Source organism: Heloderma suspectum, chromosome 1 (genome assembly GCF_057233095.1).
Source record: "Heloderma suspectum isolate Gila_16-S chromosome 1, 16-S_ref, whole genome shotgun sequence".
NCBI classification, from domain to species: domain Eukaryota; kingdom Metazoa; phylum Chordata; class Lepidosauria; order Squamata; family Helodermatidae; genus Heloderma; species Heloderma suspectum.
The window spans coordinates 49,287,152-49,309,201 of record NC_139458.1 but is presented as its reverse complement, the minus strand read 5'-3'; the positions used below and the strand labels follow the sequence as shown (position 1 = coordinate 49,309,201).

Genomic DNA, 22,050 nt, shown 5'->3' with positions numbered 1-22,050 from the left:
CATTCTTTGCCACCAAACATGCTCAGTCCTCATCTGGTGTTGGGGTGGTGGTGGTTCTCTTAGGGTTTCCCTGCTGAAACCGCCCTTTTGTGTCTGTGATGCCATTTTAGCTACAGGTGCAACAACACTCACACCTGAAGTCCAGAAATATAGGGGACGATGATGCTTTTTCTCAGTGATTTGAACTTTCCAGCTGAGTTGTGATTAGGTCAAGAGTTGGTTTTGATAGTTCCATGTTGCTTGCTACTTGGTCCCAGTAAATGTTCATGTCACCAGCTGTGCTTTCTTCTATGTTGGTGCAAAGGTTATGTCTGCATTTCCCCCCTTGACCCTTCAGAAAGGTTTTAGCTGATTGCCATGTTCCCTATGGAATATTGCTTCCCCCTGAATAGCTAGCTCATTGTTTGAACATTTCTGTGCATGGTTATTCCACATGCTCAATTCATAAAGGCTAAATACAGAAAGCTGGCTATTTAAAAATGAAGTTTAACCTACATTTCCACACGGAGTCTTCTGTGTTGTCTTGTGTTTTAGAAAGTAACAGATAGTATTCGTGTGCGGTGAGGCTGAGTACCTAGCAATTCTATTTGTGTGCCTTGCAGGGAAGTATCCTGGCAAGCTGGATGAAGGACTGTGGAATGTAGAGGGTGTCTGGCCATCTGGAAGTGGAAACCTTTTTCAGGTAGTGTTGGTCATATAGTTCCTCCTCAAGGCTGCTTCCTACGTAGGAAAGGATCAGGTGCCTTCATCCATATTTAAATGGCTGGGTTTTCCTGCAATAAACACATGTGTACCATTCACAACTGATGGTACTGGTACTGCATATGCATTTTATTGTGTCATGTAGGAATTGGCTCTGAGGAATGAAGTTATCTGCTGTTTGCCTTCATAGCTAGTACATCAATGTTACAAAATGGGCTTTTATGATGCCTACTTACGACCATCAGTCTAACAGACATGATTCAAAGAGGAAAGGAATGGGAAGAAGAGAAAAAATCTATGTCAGGTACTGATTCTTAAAGTTAAGTACTCCATCTTGGAATGGCTGCTGAAGGTGATAGTTCTGGGAGGGGAGGAGCCAAAATGGCAATAGATCCAGCCAGGTTGATGGAGTGGGCCTTGGTGTCTCCTGTCCCTCAGATGCAGCCACGTGGAAATGGTGTATGGGGCAGCTATAAGGATAATGAACAGCTAAGCACATGGCAAGCATGGTACTAGTCAGAATGGAGTGTGTTTACACTTGACATCTGGAAAAAATAAAACAAGTGGAAGTATAATGCACTCAGCTATGTTTCATGTAGAAACTTGTTTGGAGAAAATGAGGAAAAGAAGGGGTGGAATTCACAATAGGCCTGGCCTACGTATTTATTTTAAAACAGAGGTGGGGAACCTCAGGACAGGGTGGCAAATCTGGACCTCCAGGGTTCCCCAGATGGCTACCCCCCCCCCCGAGACCTTCTCCAAATGGAATTCAGCCCTCCAGCTGAAAGAGGTTCAACACCCCTGTTTTAAAGGGTGGGGCCAGCCTACCTAGCTGTTTCCTGGAGCAACACAGGGACATAAGAAGCTGCCTTATCCTGAGTCAGATCATTGGTCCATCCAGCACAGTATTGTTCATACTGACTGGAAGGGGCTCCCCGTGGTTTCAGGAAGAAGTCTATCCTAGCCGTACCTGGAGATGCTGGGGATTCAAATGTGAAATTGCAGATTTTCTTAAAAAAGAAAAGAAAAAGTAACATGTCCCTAAGATCAGCCTCTGTACCAGAGGACCGAGGAATGGCCAATGCAATGCCAATTTTTGAAAAGGGATCCAGGGGGTTCCAGGGAATTACAGGGCAGTTAGCAACATCTGGTCTGGGTAAATTGGTTGAAAGAATTATAAAAGATAAAATTAGTAGGCATATAGAAGGACAAGCCCTGCTGAAAAAGAATCAAAATGGCTTCTGCAGAGCTAAGTCATATTGCACTAACCTTTTAGAATTCTTTCAGAGTATCAATAAACATATGGACAAGGGTGATCCAGTAGATATTGGTTACTTGGACTTCCAAAAGGCCTTTGATAAAATCCCTCACCAAAGACTACTGAGCAAACTTATTATGGAATAAGAGGAGAGGTCCTCTTATGGATCAGTAACTAGTTAAAGAACAGAAAGCAGAGAGTAGGAAGAAATGGTTAATTCTTCCAATGGAGGGATGTAAACAGTGGGGTCTCAGAGGGATCTGTACTGGGACCAGTGCTCATAAATGATCAGGAATTAGTTCATAATTGATCTGGAATTAGGAGTGAGCAGTGGGGTGGCCATGTTTGCTGATGACACCAAATAATTTAAGGTGGTTAAAGCAGAAATGGACAGCAAAGATCTCCAAAAGGATCTCTCTAAACTGGTAGAATGGGCATCAAAATGGCAAATGCGGTTCAATGTAAGCAAGTGTAAAGTGATGCATGTTGAGACAAAACAATCCCAACTTCCCGTATATGCTGATGGGATCTGAGGTAGTGGTGACTGACCAAGAAAGAGATCTTGGGGTTGTGGTAGACAGCTCGATGAAAATGTCAACCCAGTGTGCAGCTGCTGTTAAAAATGCAAATTCCATGTTAGGCATAATTAGAAAAGGAATTGAAAATAAAACTGCCAATATCATACTACCCTTATGCAAATCTATGTTGCGACCACACTTGGAATACTGTGTACACTTCTGGTCACCGCACTTAAAAAAGGATATTGTAGAGTTGGAAAAAGTGCAAAAAAGGGTGACTAAAATGATCAAGGGGCTGGAGCAACTCCCCTGCAAAGAAAGGTTAGAACATCTGGGACCGTTTAGCTTAGAAAAGAGGTAAGCAAGGGGAGACATAGACGTGTACGTATGATTTAGAGAAAGTGGTTAGGGAGACATTTTTCTTCCTCTCTCATAATACTGGAACCCAGGGTCATCCCATGAAGCTGATTGGTGAGAGCTTCAGGGTAGATAAAAGGAAGTACTTCTTCACACACCGCATAGTTAAACTATGGAATTGATTACCACAAGATTTAGTGATGGCCACCAATTTGGATGGCTTTAAAAGGGGACTGGACAAATTCTTATCAGTGGTTACTAGCCCTGATGGCTAGATGCTACCTCTAGAATCTGTATGCCTATGTACACCAGTTGCTGGGGAACATGGGTGGGAGGGTGCTATTGCACTTATGTCCTCCCTGTGGGTTTCTCGTGGGCAGCTGGTTGGCCACTGTGTGAACAGAATGCTGGACTAGACTGGAACTTGCACAGCTCTTCTTATGTTCTTATTGAACCTGGAACTCTTGTATGCAAAGCAGGTGCTCTGTCACTGAGCTACAGCACTCTCCCTATAAGGGGGTCTCGGTCTTTAACCTTTTACTTGTGTTAAGAGAAAACAACAGAAATAAATATTAATATTTAGACACAGTCCAGAGGGCCATAGGATTTTTTGGTTTCTGGGAACCAAGGTTGGAGCCAGGGCTCTGAACGTGGTTCCCAGAAACTGTGCTCCCCTCCCCCACCCCCTCATAGTCAGCGTGGTTCTCTCCATGCTGGCTACACCTCCATGCTCGGAAAGAGAGCGTGGAGACCGAGAAAGGGGGCAGTCCCAGGAGCAGGGAGGAGACTGCAGAAGCTGTATTACACAGCATCTTATGTGCTGCGCCCCCCCCCTTCCCTCCCCGAAGCTGTGGCTAGGTAGCAAAAATCAGCCATCTAGCCAAAAATACAGGGCGGCCAGAGCACCGAGGTGAGGATCGCCTCCATGCTATGGCCACCCTGCATTGGAGACTAAGCAGCCTCTGACTTCGGAGGCTGCCAACTATCTCAATAGGATTGTGCCCTTAGAAACTTAAATGTAAGTGTATCTTTTATTTTAATTGGAAGATGCACATGCACTCTGTATCAAATAGACTTAAGCTGTCTCCAGAATGCCTCTATTTTTGTTGTTGTATGTTTCTTTGGTTTGCCTCTTGGCATGGATGCTTAACAGTGAATGAAGGCCTGTAAGGAGCCACAGTTTCTGAACTGGTGGTCCATACACTTCGATGAAGAATAGGCAGACAAGCTTTTTAATGGCAATGGAAGAACATTATATCCTGTCATTTGTGGGGGCCTATCTTCTTCTTGAGATAGCCTTCCGGCCTAAGGCAGAGTGCTGGAGGATGCCTGGTAAGGCTATATGCACCTCTTGTAAAGAGGAACGATGGTCTCTTGCCTTTTGCTTTGATTTCCTTCCAACTCCCCCCCCCCCCCCAAGGCCTGGCAAAGCTTGTCCATTTCTTTTCCTTTGATAGACATGTCAGACTCATTTTAATTATGCTTTTGGAAAATCTACACAGCCATCATTCTAGGAGGTATAACTGAAAGGGAAAGTGGTTGCTAAGCTGTAATGTCTTTCGGTGCTTTTAGAAGTGATGCTTAAGCCTGTTCTTGTATTGTTTGCATCTGTAAAAATAACAGTGGAAAAGCAGCTTTGACTAGAATATATTTTACTATGCTTTTGTGTGCACCTTTATTCCTCATTTTGACAATGTTCACAAAGTACTAAAAAGTAAAAGGTGCTCCGGGATCCACTTGTGAAAATGAACTTTGTCTTGAAGCATGAAATGATTCCTTTTCTGCCAATGGAAGGAACTAAATCTGAGTCTTGTCTCTGAACTAGGTGTAAGTGCAGAATTGCCCATCATGATAGGGAAGAATTTTGACTAAATTGCTTTTATCCAAATGTGTAAGCGCCGGCTGAATCTTCTGTCTGGAGGTCAAGAGATTGTAAACAGAAGAGATACCAAGAGGGATGTTTATACCTTAGGTCTGTCCTAATGTTGTATACTGGGAGAAAGTGGCTGGCATTGAATTTAGGATGTGCTGTAGGTGGATCAGCCATATGAACCCAAGCAATTGCCCAGTGGACAGGCACGTTGCGGGCTGCCATAGCTGTTGCTTAATGGCAGCAAGGCAAGCAGCCCCAGCTTCAGACCTGTTCTTCTAATACACAAGATGACTCTGTCCAAAAAGGGGGGCATGCATCCCCCCAAAAGAAGACACCGATTTGTGTAAACTTTGCATAGGCTAGTTTATATGTATGGCTACAGCTTTAGAAGTAATAATTATAATTCAAATAGAAATATAGTACATCTCAGCATAGTGCGGAAGACTATGACCAGGTGACCTGAGTGCCGTGCTCAGCCTGCTGTCCAGGTGCTGTTGACTTCAAGGCCCAGCTCTTCTTTCTGATGGTTCTTTATCTTTATTCGAGACATCATTTGGCCAGCTTTTCAAACAGAGGATGCCTTCAAAATAGAGGACCATCGTCTGGCAGTCCTTCAAACAGAGGACTGTCCTCTGTAAAAGAGGACACGTGACCACCCTATGAGGTGGCTGCTTGAGCCGTGTTCTGCAACATAGCACAGCCTGGCCAAGATACCACTGTGCTATAAAACCTCTGTCCCATCCACCTACCTTTGGACAAGGCACTTACTTCTTGAGTTTATTTCCAATCTACAAAATAGATGTACCTACCCACCTGCTTACAGGATTGTTTTACAAGATGAATGCAGTTAGTAGTTTGAGGAACTGTAACTGAAAGCACTATAGACTTTTGTACTGAAAGCACTATAGACAAAATCTTGGAAGCTTCCTCTTAATTGGGCTGTCCACTGAAACAGGATATGTGCTGCATTACGTTATAAATTTTAGGTTGCAATCCTATCAGGATAGTTGGCCGCTCCAAACTCGGAGGTGGCCAACTATCCAATGCAGGGCGGGCGGAGCATGGAGGGGATCGTCTCCTCCATGTTGTGGCTGCCCCGCATTTGCAGCTAGAGAGCCAATTTTGGCTGTCTAGCTGGGGACGTCAGAGCAGGAGGGTGGGGAGGCCAGACGGTAAATAGGAAGTGTCATAACGATGCTTCCATGGTCTCTTCCCCGCCTCCGGGAAACTCGTAACCTGCACTGCGGTTACGAGCACAGAGATGAGGAAGAACCGCGTCACTTACAAGGCAGCGGGGACGGGGAGTGCAGTTTCTGGGAACTGAGCTCTGAGCCCTGGCTCTGAGTTGGGTTCCCAGAAACTGAAAAAACCTATGGCTGTCTAGACACTGTCTAGCAGCCATAGGATTGCTCTCCCATTGCCGATCTCTCACCCATATAAATCAGGGGTAGGGAACCTTTTTCTCTCTGAAGTGCAACATTCCCTCATGGGTAGTCTGTTGCGGGTTGCATGCCAGCAGCGGATGGGGCCAAAGCCAGCAGTGGGCAGGACCAGAGCCAAACGTAGGCGGTCACCCCTTTTCTCTTTCTGCCACCCCCATTTCTCTCTCCCCTTCCTCCTTCCTGTGCAGTGGACTGCCAGGGAAGGGACATATTGCTGTTGCCAGAGGTCTGAATTGATTGCCTGCAGAGGGCTTTTGATATTAGGCTGAGGGCCACATGCGGCCCTAGGGCCACAGGTTGCCCATTCCTGATATAAATGAACTGAGTGGGTTTGACCCCTTTCAGACCCCCCCCCCCAATGTGCATCACTATGATAACAGTTTGCTCCAAGGCACTCAAGGTATGGGATGATAAGGGTTTCAGGGCAGTGTCTGGCAAATGAAGACCTCCAACAAACATTGTGGGAGTTAATGATTTGTAGGTTTAGTTGGTATTTTTGGTTCCACTATGGAAGCAAGTTTGTATCTGAAAGGTCAAACGTGACATAGTGTTTATCTCAGAATTTCAGAAGGGCTATTTTACATTTCAGTTTACTGATTTTCAGTTGTGCTTCAGTTTGGTATTGTGAAACAGCTTGCAGTACTAAGAAAGAGAAGCAACGTAGCCATTCATGGAAATTACAGCATAAAAGCAAGCAGTCAGCTTTCACATTTAAACTGAAGCCTGTGGAGTTGGTAAAGACAGACCAAGACAATTTCCTTAAATTAACATAGCTGGAATAGTCTTCCATGTAGAAATGGATTCTCCCTCCTACAAGATAAGCATGATGCTGCCATGCAGCTGGCATAACAGTCCAAAAGGTGAGAGTTTGTACCAAGAGTCCAGCAATAGTCTGTAGAAGATGGAGTAGGATTTTCTGTTCTGCTTGCCTTCATAAGACATTTAGAGTTAGACAAAACAAGTGCTATCTGCAACATAATCTTGCAATGTATTCTAGTCTCTTAATAAGGAGTTGATCCTGTTCACCCAGCCAGGTATGCTCTCTGCCAGCAGGCCATTCCTTGCTCCTCCTCCCCCAGCTTTTCTTTTCCAAGTGAAAGCATTTTGTGGCTGTTGACCATGGTTGATTCTAGGGATGTGTGGATTTTGTTAAATCCATTCTGTCTGTTACGCGGATGGTTAGGCGTTTTTTGTTACATTGACTGCTCACTGGCAGCATATTTTTTTACCAGGATTTCATTCCCTACTTGTGCCAGTTTGCATTAGCACTAATTTGCATTGGCAGTAATGTGCACTTTTAGGAACGTAGGAAGCTGCCTTGCACGGAGTCAGACCATCGGTCCATCTAGCCCAGTACTGTCGACACTGACTGGCAGCAGCTCTTGAGGGTTGCAGGCAGGATCCTTTCCTGGAAAAGCCGGGGATCACACCCGGGACCTTCTGCATGCAAAGCCTTTGCTCTGTCCCACTTGCACAAATGACCATTAGTGCAAGTGTAAATCAGCACAGATCCCGCCCCCCAAAAGTGAGAAACCACTTTACAATTCCACAAGACTCAGAAAAAGCTGGTCTGCTGAAGAATTGTTGTTGTTCAGTCGTTCAGTCGTGTCCGACTCTTCGTGACCCCATGGACCATAGCACGCCAGGCCTTCCTGTCCTGCGCAGGTTGAATTTATAGAAATCCAAATTCATTTGAATCCAGTGCAGATTTCTCTGACATCTCTAGTTGGTCCTCACTTGGGGTTTTTTTTTGGAGGGGGGGAGCAGGGGGCAGTTGCCACCTTAGATGGCTAATATACCTCCCTCTTGTTTCTCAGTGGCCTGATTTTGGCTCTGTTTCTGTTGGCACTTATCGCCTGAGTCCGCTGTTAGTGATGTGTTAACTAAACCCATTCTTCCTGCTTCCCATTCTGGCTTTTGGTAAAATGTGAGATGATATAATTTAAAACAACTTCCTTCTTAGCTATCTAATAAAAGCAAGATTGCATGTTTGGAAGGTGACAAACTCCATCTGATGTTGTTTTTCTGGGTTTTTCCTCCTGTTTAGCTTGGCATTGCAGCGGGTTTCCTCCTCCCTCCAGTTTTGGTTCCCAATATTCTGGAGAAGGATGAGCTGGCACATCATATCAGCATCATGTTTTTTATGACTGCAGGTGTGGCAACGGCACTCTTCATCCTTGTTGTCCTTGGTAAGTAAAAAATGAAAATATTCAAATGGAGTTGAAGACTGAGCACATGAATCAGGCCAGATCACTGCTTGAATTCTTGGAGCATGCATTGCTTTCTTTGACACCTTTTTCCTGTAAATCTATAGTGTCTGGGAATAGTATTATCTATAGAGATGACCGTTGTACCAGATACTTTTCTTCTTGTTTTACAGCTGCTTTTCACTTCCCATTTTTGTAATCTTGTATAGATACCTATGGACTAGAAATGCACACCTATGCTTAGCATTAACCATATTCCCTCTTAATTAGGATTTGCTAGCCAGCTTCAAACCCTGGCTAGCATTAACCATGGTCAATATCCATAGTATATGTGGCTCCTGACCCATGCAAGTTGCCTATCCTTGATCTATACTGATGCAAGGTTAAAGCTGGTGGGAGAAATTCCTGGTTTAAACACAAAGAACTATAATAAGAGAGCACACGGGACTTGAAGTTGCCCATCAATAATTAGTACTTTGAGAGTAGATTGAGCAGGCACACAAATCACCTGGTCACACTTTCCCCATTTGTATTTTATTTCTATGTAAGGGCACAATCCTGTGAATGCTTAGACAGAAAAAGGTCCTACAACTCCCAGCATTCTGTTCACCTGTCTAATACATGAGGAAACGTTGCAGATTCTGATTTAAAATATCAGTGAACTTTTATGAACTAATACACATTTATTCCACAGGCTTCCCTCTGCCTGTGTCTCCATGATTCTCCCATAGAGTCATTCCTCCGTTTCTGATTTCTGGTTCTGTGCCTTTTCCCTTAGTGTTCCAGGAAAAGCCTCCATATCCTCCAAGCCAGGCCCAGGCTTTGCTCCACTCAGTAGCACCTGAGGAATATTCCTATCTTCAATCTATTGTCCGGCTGTTTCGCAATGTCAACTTTGTCCTACTGATATTCACCTATGGTAAGATCCTTCCCTGCTTGTCAGGATCATCCAACATGGCAGTTCTTTGATCTATTTTATGCATAGAATACTTAGACCATCTTTATGTTATACAGTACACTCAGGGCAGGTTGATAAAGCAGTAACTCCTTTCATAATAAGATATTCCTTAATAAAAATGTAGTAAACATTCCAAATCAAACTAAAAATATAATGAATGAGAACTAATTCTGCTTTAAACACACACACTCACACGCACACGGAGGGAGGGAGGGACGGAGGGAGGGAATTCAATTTACCTCAAGGCAGTCTGCTGCAGATAATTGTTTTGGGAAGGTGGCACAGTCCTCACCACATTCTGTGATCTGGTGTGAATTAGTGCTCCCTTCCCTGTCCTGTACCCCTGTATGAAAGCATATACCTTTATTAAGTACAAATCTTCTTGCAGTTAGTCTGGACAGAAGATGCATGCCATCTGGCTTCTGCAAGGTTTGCAGCTACCTTTTTGATGTGCGTTTTCCCTTCATTTTTCTTGCCTTCCAGTATGTCTATCACAGGTACTGCATTTCTATTTTGTGTGTGTGTTTATTCCCCTCTGTTTAATCAGTTTGTTTGTCCCTTTCCTCTGCTATCTTCCTTGTCTTCTCTTCTATTATTGATAATTAAGGATATCGCCCCCCAATCCCGACCCAGCTGGTTGCATTTTTCCCATTTAGATGTTATTTCTATACATTGTTCTGTTGCATTCTTTTTATTTTTATGGGCTGTTGTTGTTCTTCTGTTAATAAATCCACCTTTCTCCGTAATGTTGCAGTTCTGCATGGATAATTTTGCGTATCTCTTAGTGAGACCTAGATGACTCCCTTTGATACAGTTACCCCTGTAACTCTTTTCTTGTTCTTGTCTGTATGTATCTGGTTCTGCTAGTTAGACGGTAGTGCTGGTCTTCTCTTTTTTTCCATGAGTCATTTGCCTTCTGTCATTTTCAGTATCTTTTCCTCCTTCTCCCCTTCTTGTTGTTTGAGTTTCTCTTCTGTTCATCTCTTCTATTCTTTTAACAACTGTGTCTCTGTTGCGTTACTGGCCCTATTTCTAACTTTCATTCTGAATTTGTGTCTGGGCTCTCTGCACCTGAGGTCCTTTTAGCTGGAAATGCCAGTGGTCAAGCCTAGCACCTTTTGTATGCAAATCATGTGCTCTGCTACTGAACTACGGGCACTCCCTTATTTATAGACCTGGTTTGCACATAACAACAACCCATCAGTTTAAAAACCCATCGTTTGTTGTTGGGTTAATCGCTGGGTTGAGAACTAATCCATTGCCCCTAAACAACCCAATAGTCCAGGTTCAGACGTCATGCTGCACAAGCTGTGAAGGAGATGATCATGGGTTGTGCAATAAAGCACACCCGCTTGTGCGCAACAATCATCAGTTTTTAAATCAATGGGTTGTCATTACCTGCGGAAAAACTATTATGCTAAACTGGTCTCTAAATAGCTAGGAAGACGAGAGTAGTATGTGTAATGCCTGTGCAGCTAGTCGTTGAATGTCATATTTGTCCATGGTTTTATTGTTTTACTACTTCTTAAACTTGAACTTCAGGTGTACTGAATTCCACTTGATGTAAACACATGTGATCATGCTTTTGTCTATATTTGAGGGATACATTATTCATTAATTGCATAATGAAATACATGCATGATTTTGGTATATGTATATAAAATACATATATATATATATATATATAACAGCACTTTTGGTGGTTGTTTATTCCAACTGTTGCCCTCTTTTTTTGTTCTGGTGTACTATTTGAAATACCTTATGTACACTGTCCCACCTTTTGTTGACCTTGTACCTGTCCTACTCTGCCTTGTGGGACAGCAGTAACTGTGTATGGGTGTCCTGCAACCTGCATGGATCAGAAACAATGAATTAGTGCATTTGAACCCTGAAGAAATCTTGTTTGAGGATGCATCTTAACATGGAAGATTTTTGTGGAGATCTGTGAAAACGAATCTGCTCTGCTCAGCAGAAGTCTCATTTTCTGGGTTATGGCCCCCAGTGAAGGAAGAGTAAATTGATTGTTGTGTACCATTTCTCTACTTTAAAAAAAACACCCAGTGTAGTTCTGTATACATAATAACAGGGAAGAAAAAGATTGATATGTCTTTTGTTCCTTGGGGGTCCTGTCCTGTCCTGTCCACTATGGCAACTACTTTTTTTTTTTAAGGATAAGGACATACAGTGTTGTAAAGGCACTGTAAAGAGATGCCTTGCATTGCTCTGAGAAATTTGGCTTTAGTTCTGTCATGCAGTCAAATGAATGACTGGGTGCTTTGGCTCCCTAGCTAAAAGACATCTAGGGATACCTTTGTTTTCCCCCCCTTGGCCGCTGTGGTAGACATCTTGATCTAGAAGCCATTTTGCAGGGTGTTCTTGCTTTTCCTAATCCATCCAGGTTCGCTACTGCGGTGTCTTTTCTCATCTCTGTACAGCTATCTCTGCTGCTCTAAGCATCACAATTAGTCTCTAGAAACAGCCCCGGTATTGTTCTACTTCTGAATTCTACTGAGGAAGTGGAGACACACAACTTTCAGACAGAAAGTCTTTGTGTGTGTGTTAGGTTCCGTCTGTGTGTGTGCGTACGTGTGTGTATGTGAGCCCCTGTAATTCAGTGGACTGAAATGGAAGAAAGAAGTAGGGATCAGTAACTAACTAAAGTAATTTCAATAGGATGAAAATGGATCTTCCTGAGATAATTTCTCACATCTAGGGCATTTAATGATTCTGATACTGCCAGCTAGCAGGTATGTTTAGTCTTTTCTAGTCTATAGTTCTTGAAAAGGACTCTTAAAAAAAAACTCTTTCCCAAGTCTTCCTTGACTTTCAGTCTCACTTCACAGATAAGGCGGGTGAGGCATGCAAAGGGAGATCCAAAACAACCACATATTTCATATGTTTTGGATTATGTAGAAGGAGGTTTTACTTTTTTATCTAGAAGGAGGGTTTTACTTTTTTTTTTTTACCACCAAAGTAAATCTCTGTATAAGAGGTCTGCAGCCACACACTGCTATCTGTGGCTTTAATATTGCTAGATATATTTCAGGTAAAAACCTTGTTTTGCCTTAAATTATGATGGGTCTGAGTAAGCGTAGTGGTAGTATGTTTTTAAGGTGTACCCCCTTATGTCTCTGCTTAGAGCTGCTGAGGTGGTGGTGGTGAGATCCTCCCCACCTCTGGAACAAATAATTTAATATAACTGAAGTCAGAAGGAATGGCCTGATTGCTAAATAAAAGCCCATCTACAAGTTCCAAGATGTGTGTTAGAATGGGTGAAGAGTTTTGTCATCTGGCTCCTCCATTTCACATGGGGGAGTTCGTGTTGCAGTGATGAAGAATTCCAAGAATATATGGCAAAGAAACTCTCTGTATCATCAGGGATATCTATATATCCACAGGGAGGAAGGCCAGGATCTCTTCTCGATCATCCCAGAGTGCAGGACACGGAATAATGGGCTCAAGTTACAGGAAGCCAGATTCCGGCTGAACATCGGGAAAAACTTCCTGACTGTTAGAGCAATACGACAATGGAACCAATTACCTAGAGAGGGAGTGGGCTCTCCCACACTGGAGGCATTCAAGACCAGCCTGGACAGCCATATGTCAGGGATGGTCTGACTTGGATTCCTGCACTGAGCAGGGGGTTGGACTCAATGGCCTTGTAGGCCCCTTCCAACCCTACTATTCTATGATTCTATGATATAGCTAGAAATGAAAAGGAAGCAAGGAGCCAATATGCAGAAGCACTTTGCCTCTGGAATATTTTTACCTTCTAGACTGCCCCTAAGAAGCTAGTCTCCCTACAAAACCTAGATACTAATTCTAGAACTGAAGGCGAATGGGAGCTTTTCTACCAGTGCAAATAACAGCTTTGGAGGAGCAATTTACATTAGGGCCACAGAAGGGGAGGAAAAGATTCAACTCACTCCCATCCTGTCTGCTGCCTTTAATGTCATGTCTAGTTGCGCCCAACTTGAGACTGCCTCTGTGGTCTTTGACAAATAAACTTTCTTTTTTGTGCTTCCAGACTCAGGTTTAAATAAAAATTATTATTAGCTAGTAGAAGGAATTGACTACAAATTGCCAGCTCCTGTACTAAAATTTGTCTCCAAGCAGTTTTTCTTCAGACATGCAAAATGACTGAAGATTTTGTGAGCAATTTTATTGGAATTTTATGTAGACTTTGAAATTTTATGTAGAATGCCCTTTTAATACATTAAAGACACAATCCTACGCATTCTTAGACAGAAATAAAAGTCCTACAACTCCCAGCATTCCCCAGCCAGCCATGCGATCTGGGGAAAGCTGGGAGTGGTAGGACTTTTTTCTACCTAAAATGTATAGGATTGCTCCCTAAAAACTGTGTGAGAGAGGTAGATAACAGAACATTCTCTACACAGCTGTTATGCCACATATATGTGTGTTCACCCAAATCAGTTGCCAAATTTAGCATGATGGTTTTTAGAGGAGGCATGCATTGCTTTTGGGGTGTGGTGTTTTTTTTTTAAGCATTGGCAGCCGGTATGGGTAGGTCTCTGTGCATTTCCATATAAAGGAACGCTATAGTCTGGTGGCAATACTGTCTTGTGACAGGAAAAGGGGGTGCTGTTTTATCAGAAGTATTTGTACAAATAATGTCAAGGGGATTCCACAGAACTTTGTAAGTTCCTGACCATTAGCCACTTCTTGTTCAGACTCTTGTCATTAGCCTCAAATGTCTTCTTCAATGCATCCCCTTTTTCTCTGAGAAGTCCTGTCAAAAGAATGTAGTGCAAAGGGCAAGGTATGGTGTTGTCTACATTCTCTATAGAACAGTCTCCAGGAATGTGCTCCGTCAGCTCCCTGGCTGCCTTATCACTTCTTTGGTCACTGACTTGCTGATGGTTTTAAGAATGTGCTACAGCAATTGCTGCACAAACCAGCAGTGGTGGGAATTCCCAGTCATGTCATCTGAGCTTGGCACTTTTTCTGCTTTCCTTGCAGAGTACTTTGAGTTCCTCCTACATGATTATCACCCACTTGTCATTCTGCACTTCCCATTCTGTGACTTGTGCGTAGTGACTTCTCTGCCACAGCACTGCTGACAATGGGTCATACTTCATCAGTCTTCTGATTCCTCACAAGTCTGATCAAACTAGCAGTCCATCCCACTGAGCATTTGAAAAAAAATCCTACTACCTATGTTGAGCAAGCAGACAGTGAATGTTCACTGTTGTTATGGATCCTCAGGAATAAAAAGCCTGAGTAAAAAGCGGGTCCTAGCTTTAAAGAAAAATGTTTGGGGGCTGATGGTGATTGCTGATATGAAAAGCTTGGGAACTGCTGCTGTAACTGTGGCAATGAATTTACGGATTGTGGAGGCTGGGCAATGAATCTATCAACAGCATGCAGTTTTAAAGGGTTCTTGCAAGTCCCTTTAGGAATTCAAATTACTGCTTTGTGCTTTGGGGATGCTCAGACAGTTTTGCCCTTTGCTCACTTGTCTCCTTCCCATTATACATCAAAGGGCTGGATGTGCCTGATCTCATCTGATCTCATCTGATCTCGGAAGCTAAGCAGGGTCAGCCCTGGTTAGTACTTGGATGGGAGACCACGTGGGAATCAGGCTTCCTGCACTGAGCAGGGGGTTGGACGCGATGGTCTTGTAGGCCCCTTCCAACCCTATGATTCTGTGATTCTATGTCTGGAAACTGAAATGAAGTGAAAGGCACCACTGGGGACATTGGTAGAGCTGTGAATAAACACCATGCCGCCTTAGAAGTGTGGGTGGTGACTTGGGAAGAGCGCTGTCTCACGCCAACTCCTGTATAGGAACACTTTCTTATATATATATACATAAAACTTTTACTCACTTTATTTGCAAGCTATAAAAAAAGCTGTTTATTAGTGAAATAGCACTGGTCAGAAACTGATAGGAACTGGAAAGAAAAGTCTTAAGGATGGACGCTTATACCAGCTGATGAAAAGAGGTTCTATATATAACCCCATAATAGTCAGATTACTACATCTCCAGTCACAGCAGACCTTGAAATGCCTGGCTTAATATAAGTTAAGTTAAAACCTTTTCAAAGTAGGTGGTAATGCAAATTACTGGATTAAATCTCCACTTCATTTTTTTAGTGGCGTATATGATGTGTGCTTCTCCTGCCTAGACCCTGCTGTCACTTTCTTCGAGCTTTCATGAAGGGGGACATTTCCTGCTGGTTATTTTGCAAAACCTTCCAACCCCTCCCCACTGTGAAAAGCCCCCCCCTCCCCCCGGCCTCCATTTTGGCTGCTTTCAGGTGTTTTGCCCAGAGAGAGGAAGAAACTATGCAGCAGACTGCCATGGTTCATGTAAAAAGTTATTTTTTTAATGTTAATTTTTTTTGCAGAGGGTTGGTTGGATTTCAGCAGACGTCCCCACCCCTGCCCTAAACGGGCAATGTTCATGTAACTTATTTATTTGTGGCATTTCTTTACTGCCCAATCAAGTCATCTGGGCTTGGTCACAAAGCTTTAAAATCAACAAAATACAGGGTGTTTCAAAATGATGGACACAATTTCAAAGCAGTATATTTCACGATGGCAACATGTTACAATTACACCAAAAGTTACCAACGGTTTAATGAGTTATCAAGTTTTACTAAACATTTTATAAATGCTCTATGTGCCCTCCACCTGCTGTATGGACAGTATCGAGACAATAGTTGAATTTGCCCCAAACGCCTCTCAAAGTGTCTTCTTCCACTGAAGTCACCGCTGCTGTGATTCTATTTTTGAGGTCATCCAGATTAGTCGCTAATGGTGGCACAAAAACACGTTCTTTGACGTATCCCCACAAGAAAAAGTCGCAGGGTGTAATGTCCGGAGATCTTGGGGGCCAAGAATGTAGTGCCAAGTCTTGGGGTCCCATGCGGCCTATCCAACATTGAGGCAGTGTGTCATTTAGAAAACGTCGAACCTGCTGGTGCCAATGTGGCGGTGCTGTTTGTGCGCTGAGAGAGGCATCTAGTGGTAATCATTTGAAACTCTATGCCCCACCCTTTCAAGTGGTAAGAGTTTCATTCATAGGTGGTTCGTGCTTGCAGAGATATAGCGATTTCAAATCGGGTCCATCTTTTTGAAACACCCTGTACAATCAAATGAACTAAAGCCAACACAGAAATCAGCATATAACCAACACAGAGCAGCATAAATTCCATATAAAAACTGCACTAAAACCTAGCCGGGGAAGGATCAATTACTTCTGAGCTCTAAAATACACTGAAACATATTTTAAAATGCCTGGGATTTTTTTTTTTCACCTGGCACCAAAAAGATCCTAATGTGCAGGAACCAGGCAAGCCTCTCGGGGGGGGGGGGTGTGTTTCTGCAATTGGGGTGCCACCACCAAAAAGGAAGCCACCTGGAAGTCACCTGCCTCATTATGTGGAGGAATCTGGAGAACAGTCTCTGAAGATCGTAAGATATATATGGGAGAAAGCGATCCTTCAGGTAATCTGGCCCCAAGCCATTTAGGGCTTTGAAAGTTAATACCAGCTCTTTTACTTGGACCCTGAAATGGATTGGAAGTCACTGCAGATCACAAAGCAGTGGTGTAATATCATTATGTTGACCGGTTCCTGTTAACGATTTCACTGTCCTATTTTGGATCAGCTCATGTTTCTGGGCCTTTTCAAAGGCAGCCCTACGTATAGCGCATTGCAGAAAACCAAATGAGAGGTTACCTGAGCTTAGATAACTGTAGCTCAGCTATCTCTCTCCAGGTAGGGTTGTAATTGGTGTATCAGGCTAAGAGTGCAATCCTATGCATGTTTGCACAGAAAAATTCTCAGCATTCCCTGACCAGCATACCTAGTTGGGGAATGCTGGGAGCTGTAGGACTTTTTTCTGTCTAAACACGCATAGGATTGCCCCTTGTGCCTTCACCAACAATGCTGGATCCACAGCCCTGGTCCCATACCTTGCTGCCTGAAGTGAGGACATGCGCTTCCTCACGCTCCTTCCCAGCTGCAAGGCTCTTGAGAGAGCTCTCCTGAACTCTTGCAAGGCCCACCAAACTCTCATGAGACTTCTCCCACACTCTCGCAAGAGTTTGGGCGATCTCTTGCATGGCCCAGCTGTGGCAGCAATAAGGGGAAGCGGGGGGTGCAGAATGGAAGGGTGGGTGGCTCCTCCAGAGAGCCCCGCCAACTGCCTCTTGCTGCGGCAAATGCCACAACAGGGGAGCGGCTGGCAGGGCTCTAAAGAACACGCACTGGAAATGGCAGGGTGACAGTGGTGGGCCCTCCTGGCAGGGGCAGGGAGTGGCGGAATTTGTCACTCCTCCTGCTGTGCCACCTCATGCGGGCACATCAGTCCATGATATGGTAGGCCAGCCTTCTGGATGCAAGAGCTCCCCCAGCCTATGAACCCAATCCTTTTGTGGGAGTGCAGCTCCCTCCAAAACTGCTTGAACACCACTCAGCTGGGAAGATGAATTATCCACTAACAGCAGCACTATTTTGTCCGGATTGAGTCTGTTTATTGTCCCTCTTCCAGTCCATTACTGCACCAGGAACTGATTCAGAACACTCAGTGCTTCACTTGGATTTGATGAAAAGGAGAGACAGAGCTGGGTGTCATCCACATACTGGCAACATCTCAGTCTAGATCTCCGTATATCCCCTCCCAGTGGTTTCATGTCAGTGTTAAAAACAGCATGGGGGATAAAATAGAGCCTTGTGGAAACACATAGCATAACTGCCAAGGTGTCCCCAAACCGTTTAGGTCAGTGAGCACATTTGGAATTCTTTGAGAGTGTAATTGGCACTCTCACAAAATGGCTCCTGTGGGGTGCCTTGCCTATTCAGAAAATGGTGGCCACAGCTAGTCACAGAACACTGATTTCCCAAAAGCCAAACTGGTGAGACTAAAAGAAAAGTAATTTCCCCAAGAACCTAAATATAAAGCAGAGGTGGGGCTGAGCTCCAAAACACAAAAGCACTCTGAAATAAAAATAGTGCTGGAGGGCAGCATTTTGCTTTGCAGCAAACCAGCCCCTGAGGTTTTAAAAATGTTTTAATGTAAATATCTTAAGAAATAAAATAAAAATCAGGAGGGGTAGGGAGCATGGTGGGTGCCAACATTGGTGCCCGTGAGCATCATGTTGGAGATCCCAGGAGTAGAGAATAATTCCCCAGCTCCACCTTCTGGAATTGCCCATCCAAGTAAGAGTGGAACCACTGCAGCATAGTATCTCCAAAAACCAAGTTGGACAGGCTGTACAGAAGGCTACCATGGTGAATGGTATTGAAAGCTGCCAAGAGACCCAAGAGAATTAACAAGGTCGCACTTCTGTCCTTCTCTTGGCAAAGGTTATCCAGCAGAGCTACCAAGGCTGTCTCCATTCCAAAATCAAACCACATGAAAAAAAAATCAAACCACACACACAAAAATGGGCAGAAAACTTCTGTTTATTCTTTTATTGACTTGTTTTTATCTGTTCTAGTTTTATATAGTGATATATTTTATACAGTTGTCTTTTAAAATTGTTTGTAGTTGCTTTGGGCATGTTCTTGTGGAAAGGTGGGTTATAAAGTTAATAAAGATTACTCAAATTCACCCAGTCTGAGTAATCACCACAGTGCACAAATCTCCCTTTGGGGAACTCCTAGCAGGTCGTACCTGGATGTTTGGGGAATTGGGTAGAACTATGTATTGGATTTGAGCTATCCTGGGAAAGTTGTGCAGATGATAATCCCAGTGCTTAGCTAACATTCTCTCTTGGCTCCTGGTGAGGAAGCTGAGACCTTTATCAAGAACAACTCAGCGTCGGCTTTTTGACCCTGACATGATAACTCAAGTGAGGCAAGGAATTTCCTTGTCACTTCTATGGTTGGAAGTTTAACTCTGACTTTTCAGTGAAGTGAATGAACCTGAGGTATTTGTGCTGCAGTAACAATATGTGTTATCAAATGAGCTCAGTGTGCATGGAGCATTAGGATGTGTCCTGTTATTCATGCAGTCTCCCATAAGAAACAGTATGCAGAAGTGGTGCAGTCTGCACTACATCCCTGTGATCTGTGCTCTGCTTCCGGAGTTTCATTTTCATTTTTCCTCTTGGAAAAGCTTTTTCCTCATTTTTATGTGAGAATGTGACTGAGTGACTCTTGTTCCAAAGTGATGTCCTCTTCTAGTCACTGCCCCATTCCTGTGAATCATAGAATCATAGAATAGTAGGGTTGGAAGGGGCCTACAAGGCCATCGAGTCCAACCCCCTGCTCAATGCAGGAATCCAAGTCAGAGCATCCCTGACAAATGGCTGTCCAGCCTCGTCTTGAAGGCCTCCAGTGTGGGAGAGCCCACCACCTCCCCAGGTAATTGGTTCCATTGCCGTATTGCTCTGACACTCAGGAAGTTTTTCCTGATGTTCAGTCGGAATCTGGCTTCCTGTAACTTGAGCCCATTATTCCGTGTCCTGCACTCTGGGATGATCAAGAAGAGATCCTGGCCTTCTTCTCTGTGACAACCTTTCAAGTACTTGAAGAGCGCTATCCTATCTCCCCTCAGTCTTCTCTTCTCAAGGCTAAACATGCCCAGTTCTTTCAGTCTCTCTTCATAGGGCTTTGTTTCCAGTCCCCTGATCATCTTTGTTGCCCTCCTTTGAACCCTCTCCAGCTTGTCTGCATCCTTCTTCAAGTGTGGTGCCCAGAACTGGACACAGTACTCCAGATGAGGCCTAACCAGTGCTGAGTAGAGGGGAACTAGTACTTCCCAGGATTTGGAAGCGATGCTTCTATGAATGCAGCCCAAAATAGCATTTGCCTTTTTTGCAGCCACATCACATTGTTGGCTCATATTCAGCTTGTGATCGACGACAATTCCAAGATCCTTCTCGCTCGTAGTGTGGTTGAGCCACGTATCCCCCATCTTGTAACTGTGCATTTGGTTTCTTTTTCCTAGGTGCAGAACTTGGCATTTGTCCCTATTAAATGCCATTCTGTTGTTTTCTGCCCAGCACTCCAGTCTATCCAGATCACTTTGAATTTTGTTTCTGTCTTCCAACGTATTAGCTATCCCTCCCAATTTTGTGTCATCTGCAAATTTGATCAGCGTTCCCTGCACCTCCTCCTCCAAGTCATTCATAAAAATGTTGAAGAGCACTGGGCCCAGGACTGAGCCCTGCGGTACCCCACTCGTTACCTCTCCCCAGTTTGAGAAGTTCCCATTGATAAGCACTCTCTGAGTCCGATTCTGTAGCCAACTGTGGATCCACATGATCGTTGTTTCATCTAGCCCACTTCGAGCAAGTTTGCTCATCAGGATATCATGGGGCACTTTGTCGAAAGCTTTGCTGAAGTCGAGGTATATGATGTCTACAGCATTCCCACGGTCTACAAGGGAGGTGACTTGATCAAAAAATGAGATCAGATTTGTCTGGCAGGACTTGTTTTTGACAAATCCATGTTGGCTTCGAGTAATCATGGCATTGATGTCAAGGTGCTTCCAGATGGATTGCTTTATGATCTGCTCCAGAATTTTCCCAGGGATTGATGTCAGACTGACTGGTCTGTAGTTCCCAGGTTCCTCCTTTTTACCCTTTTTGAAGATAGGGACAACGTTAGCCCTCCTCCAGTCATCTGGCACTTCCCCGGTCCTGGCACTTCCCCGGTCCAAATTGTGCTTGAATTTCAGCATTTGATTTTCATGAATTAAAACAAGCTCACACTTGCAAGAAGAGGAAGTGTGTGCTTGTGCGCGCGCGCTCGTGTGTATGCATGCATGCTCACACACACACAGGAAATATCTGTAGATATGTTTTTATTTTTTATCTTTTGCTTAAACTACTACTTCTTCTTCACATCGTTATGGGATTATGATTATTACTATTCTTTGCTGGCTAAATCATTAATGTTTGTTAATATGTCTTAATTGAATGGTAATATATGGCCAATGGAAATGGATTGTTTGCTCCTGTTCCTTTGCTATAAGACTGAGGTTATGACACTGAAAGATAAGGTTCATCGTTTGTGGTGCAGCGGATTGAAGATTTAATAATACCTGCAATGTTTGGAAGAGTGCTGTATGGGTATAATCTGTAATTAGATTTATATTTGGATATTTGGTTTGCTTTTAGATATAATCCTTTTTCCCCTTTTCTTTTTCCCCTTCTTCTTTTGCTATCCTCCCTGCCCCCAAATACTGTATTGTTGGAAACCGAAGATTCTGATTATGTTGTTGGTATTGTTTATTTCATTTATAAAAATAAAATAAAAATAGATTCAAAAAGGGGGGGGGGAATATCTGAAGATTAGTACCAAGACCGTGGAGACAAGAAGCTGGCCTGTGTGTGCATCAAACTTTTGACAAAGGTTCAAATCCCAATCTAGCTCTCAGCTCACTGGATGGTGTGGGGGCAAACAGCGATCCATAGACTTCCAATTTAAATACATATATGAATTCTGTGCTCGAGGCCTGGCTATTTCGATAGGCATGTTTCTGCTGTGTGACCTGATTCACAGCATGCAATTAACTCACTGTCTTATTTACCTTCCAGGATTAAACACAGGCTGCTTCTATGCTCTCTCAACTCTGCTATCCCGCATGGTGATTATGCACTATCCGGTAAGTGGTACGGACTTGCCATTGAAACTCTTAGCTCTTGCTGCGTAATACCTGTGGTATCCTGCTCTAGTGAAACTCAAGAATGAACAAGTAAGGCAAGAGACTAAGAACATGGGCTTAAAGTCACTGTGAAGCCTCTTATGCTAT

The 22,050-nt window shown here is 43.7% G+C and overlaps 1 protein-coding gene across 5 annotated transcripts in view; it reads left to right on the top strand.

The window, feature by feature from the left end:
- The window catches only part of FLVCR2 (FLVCR choline and putative heme transporter 2), a 63,802-nt gene that overhangs the window by 12,460 nt on the left and 29,292 nt on the right, over positions 1 to 22,050 (top strand). For all 5 annotated transcript variants that reach the window (XM_084841997.1, XM_084842002.1, XM_084841985.1 and 2 more), the window contains exons 2-4: positions 8,198 to 8,339; positions 9,136 to 9,276; positions 21,836 to 21,903. In XM_084841997.1, the coding sequence (XP_084698123.1) occupies positions 8,198 to 8,339; positions 9,136 to 9,276; positions 21,836 to 21,903 (351 nt within the window). The remainder of the gene's footprint in view (positions 1 to 8,197; positions 8,340 to 9,135; positions 9,277 to 21,835; positions 21,904 to 22,050) is intronic.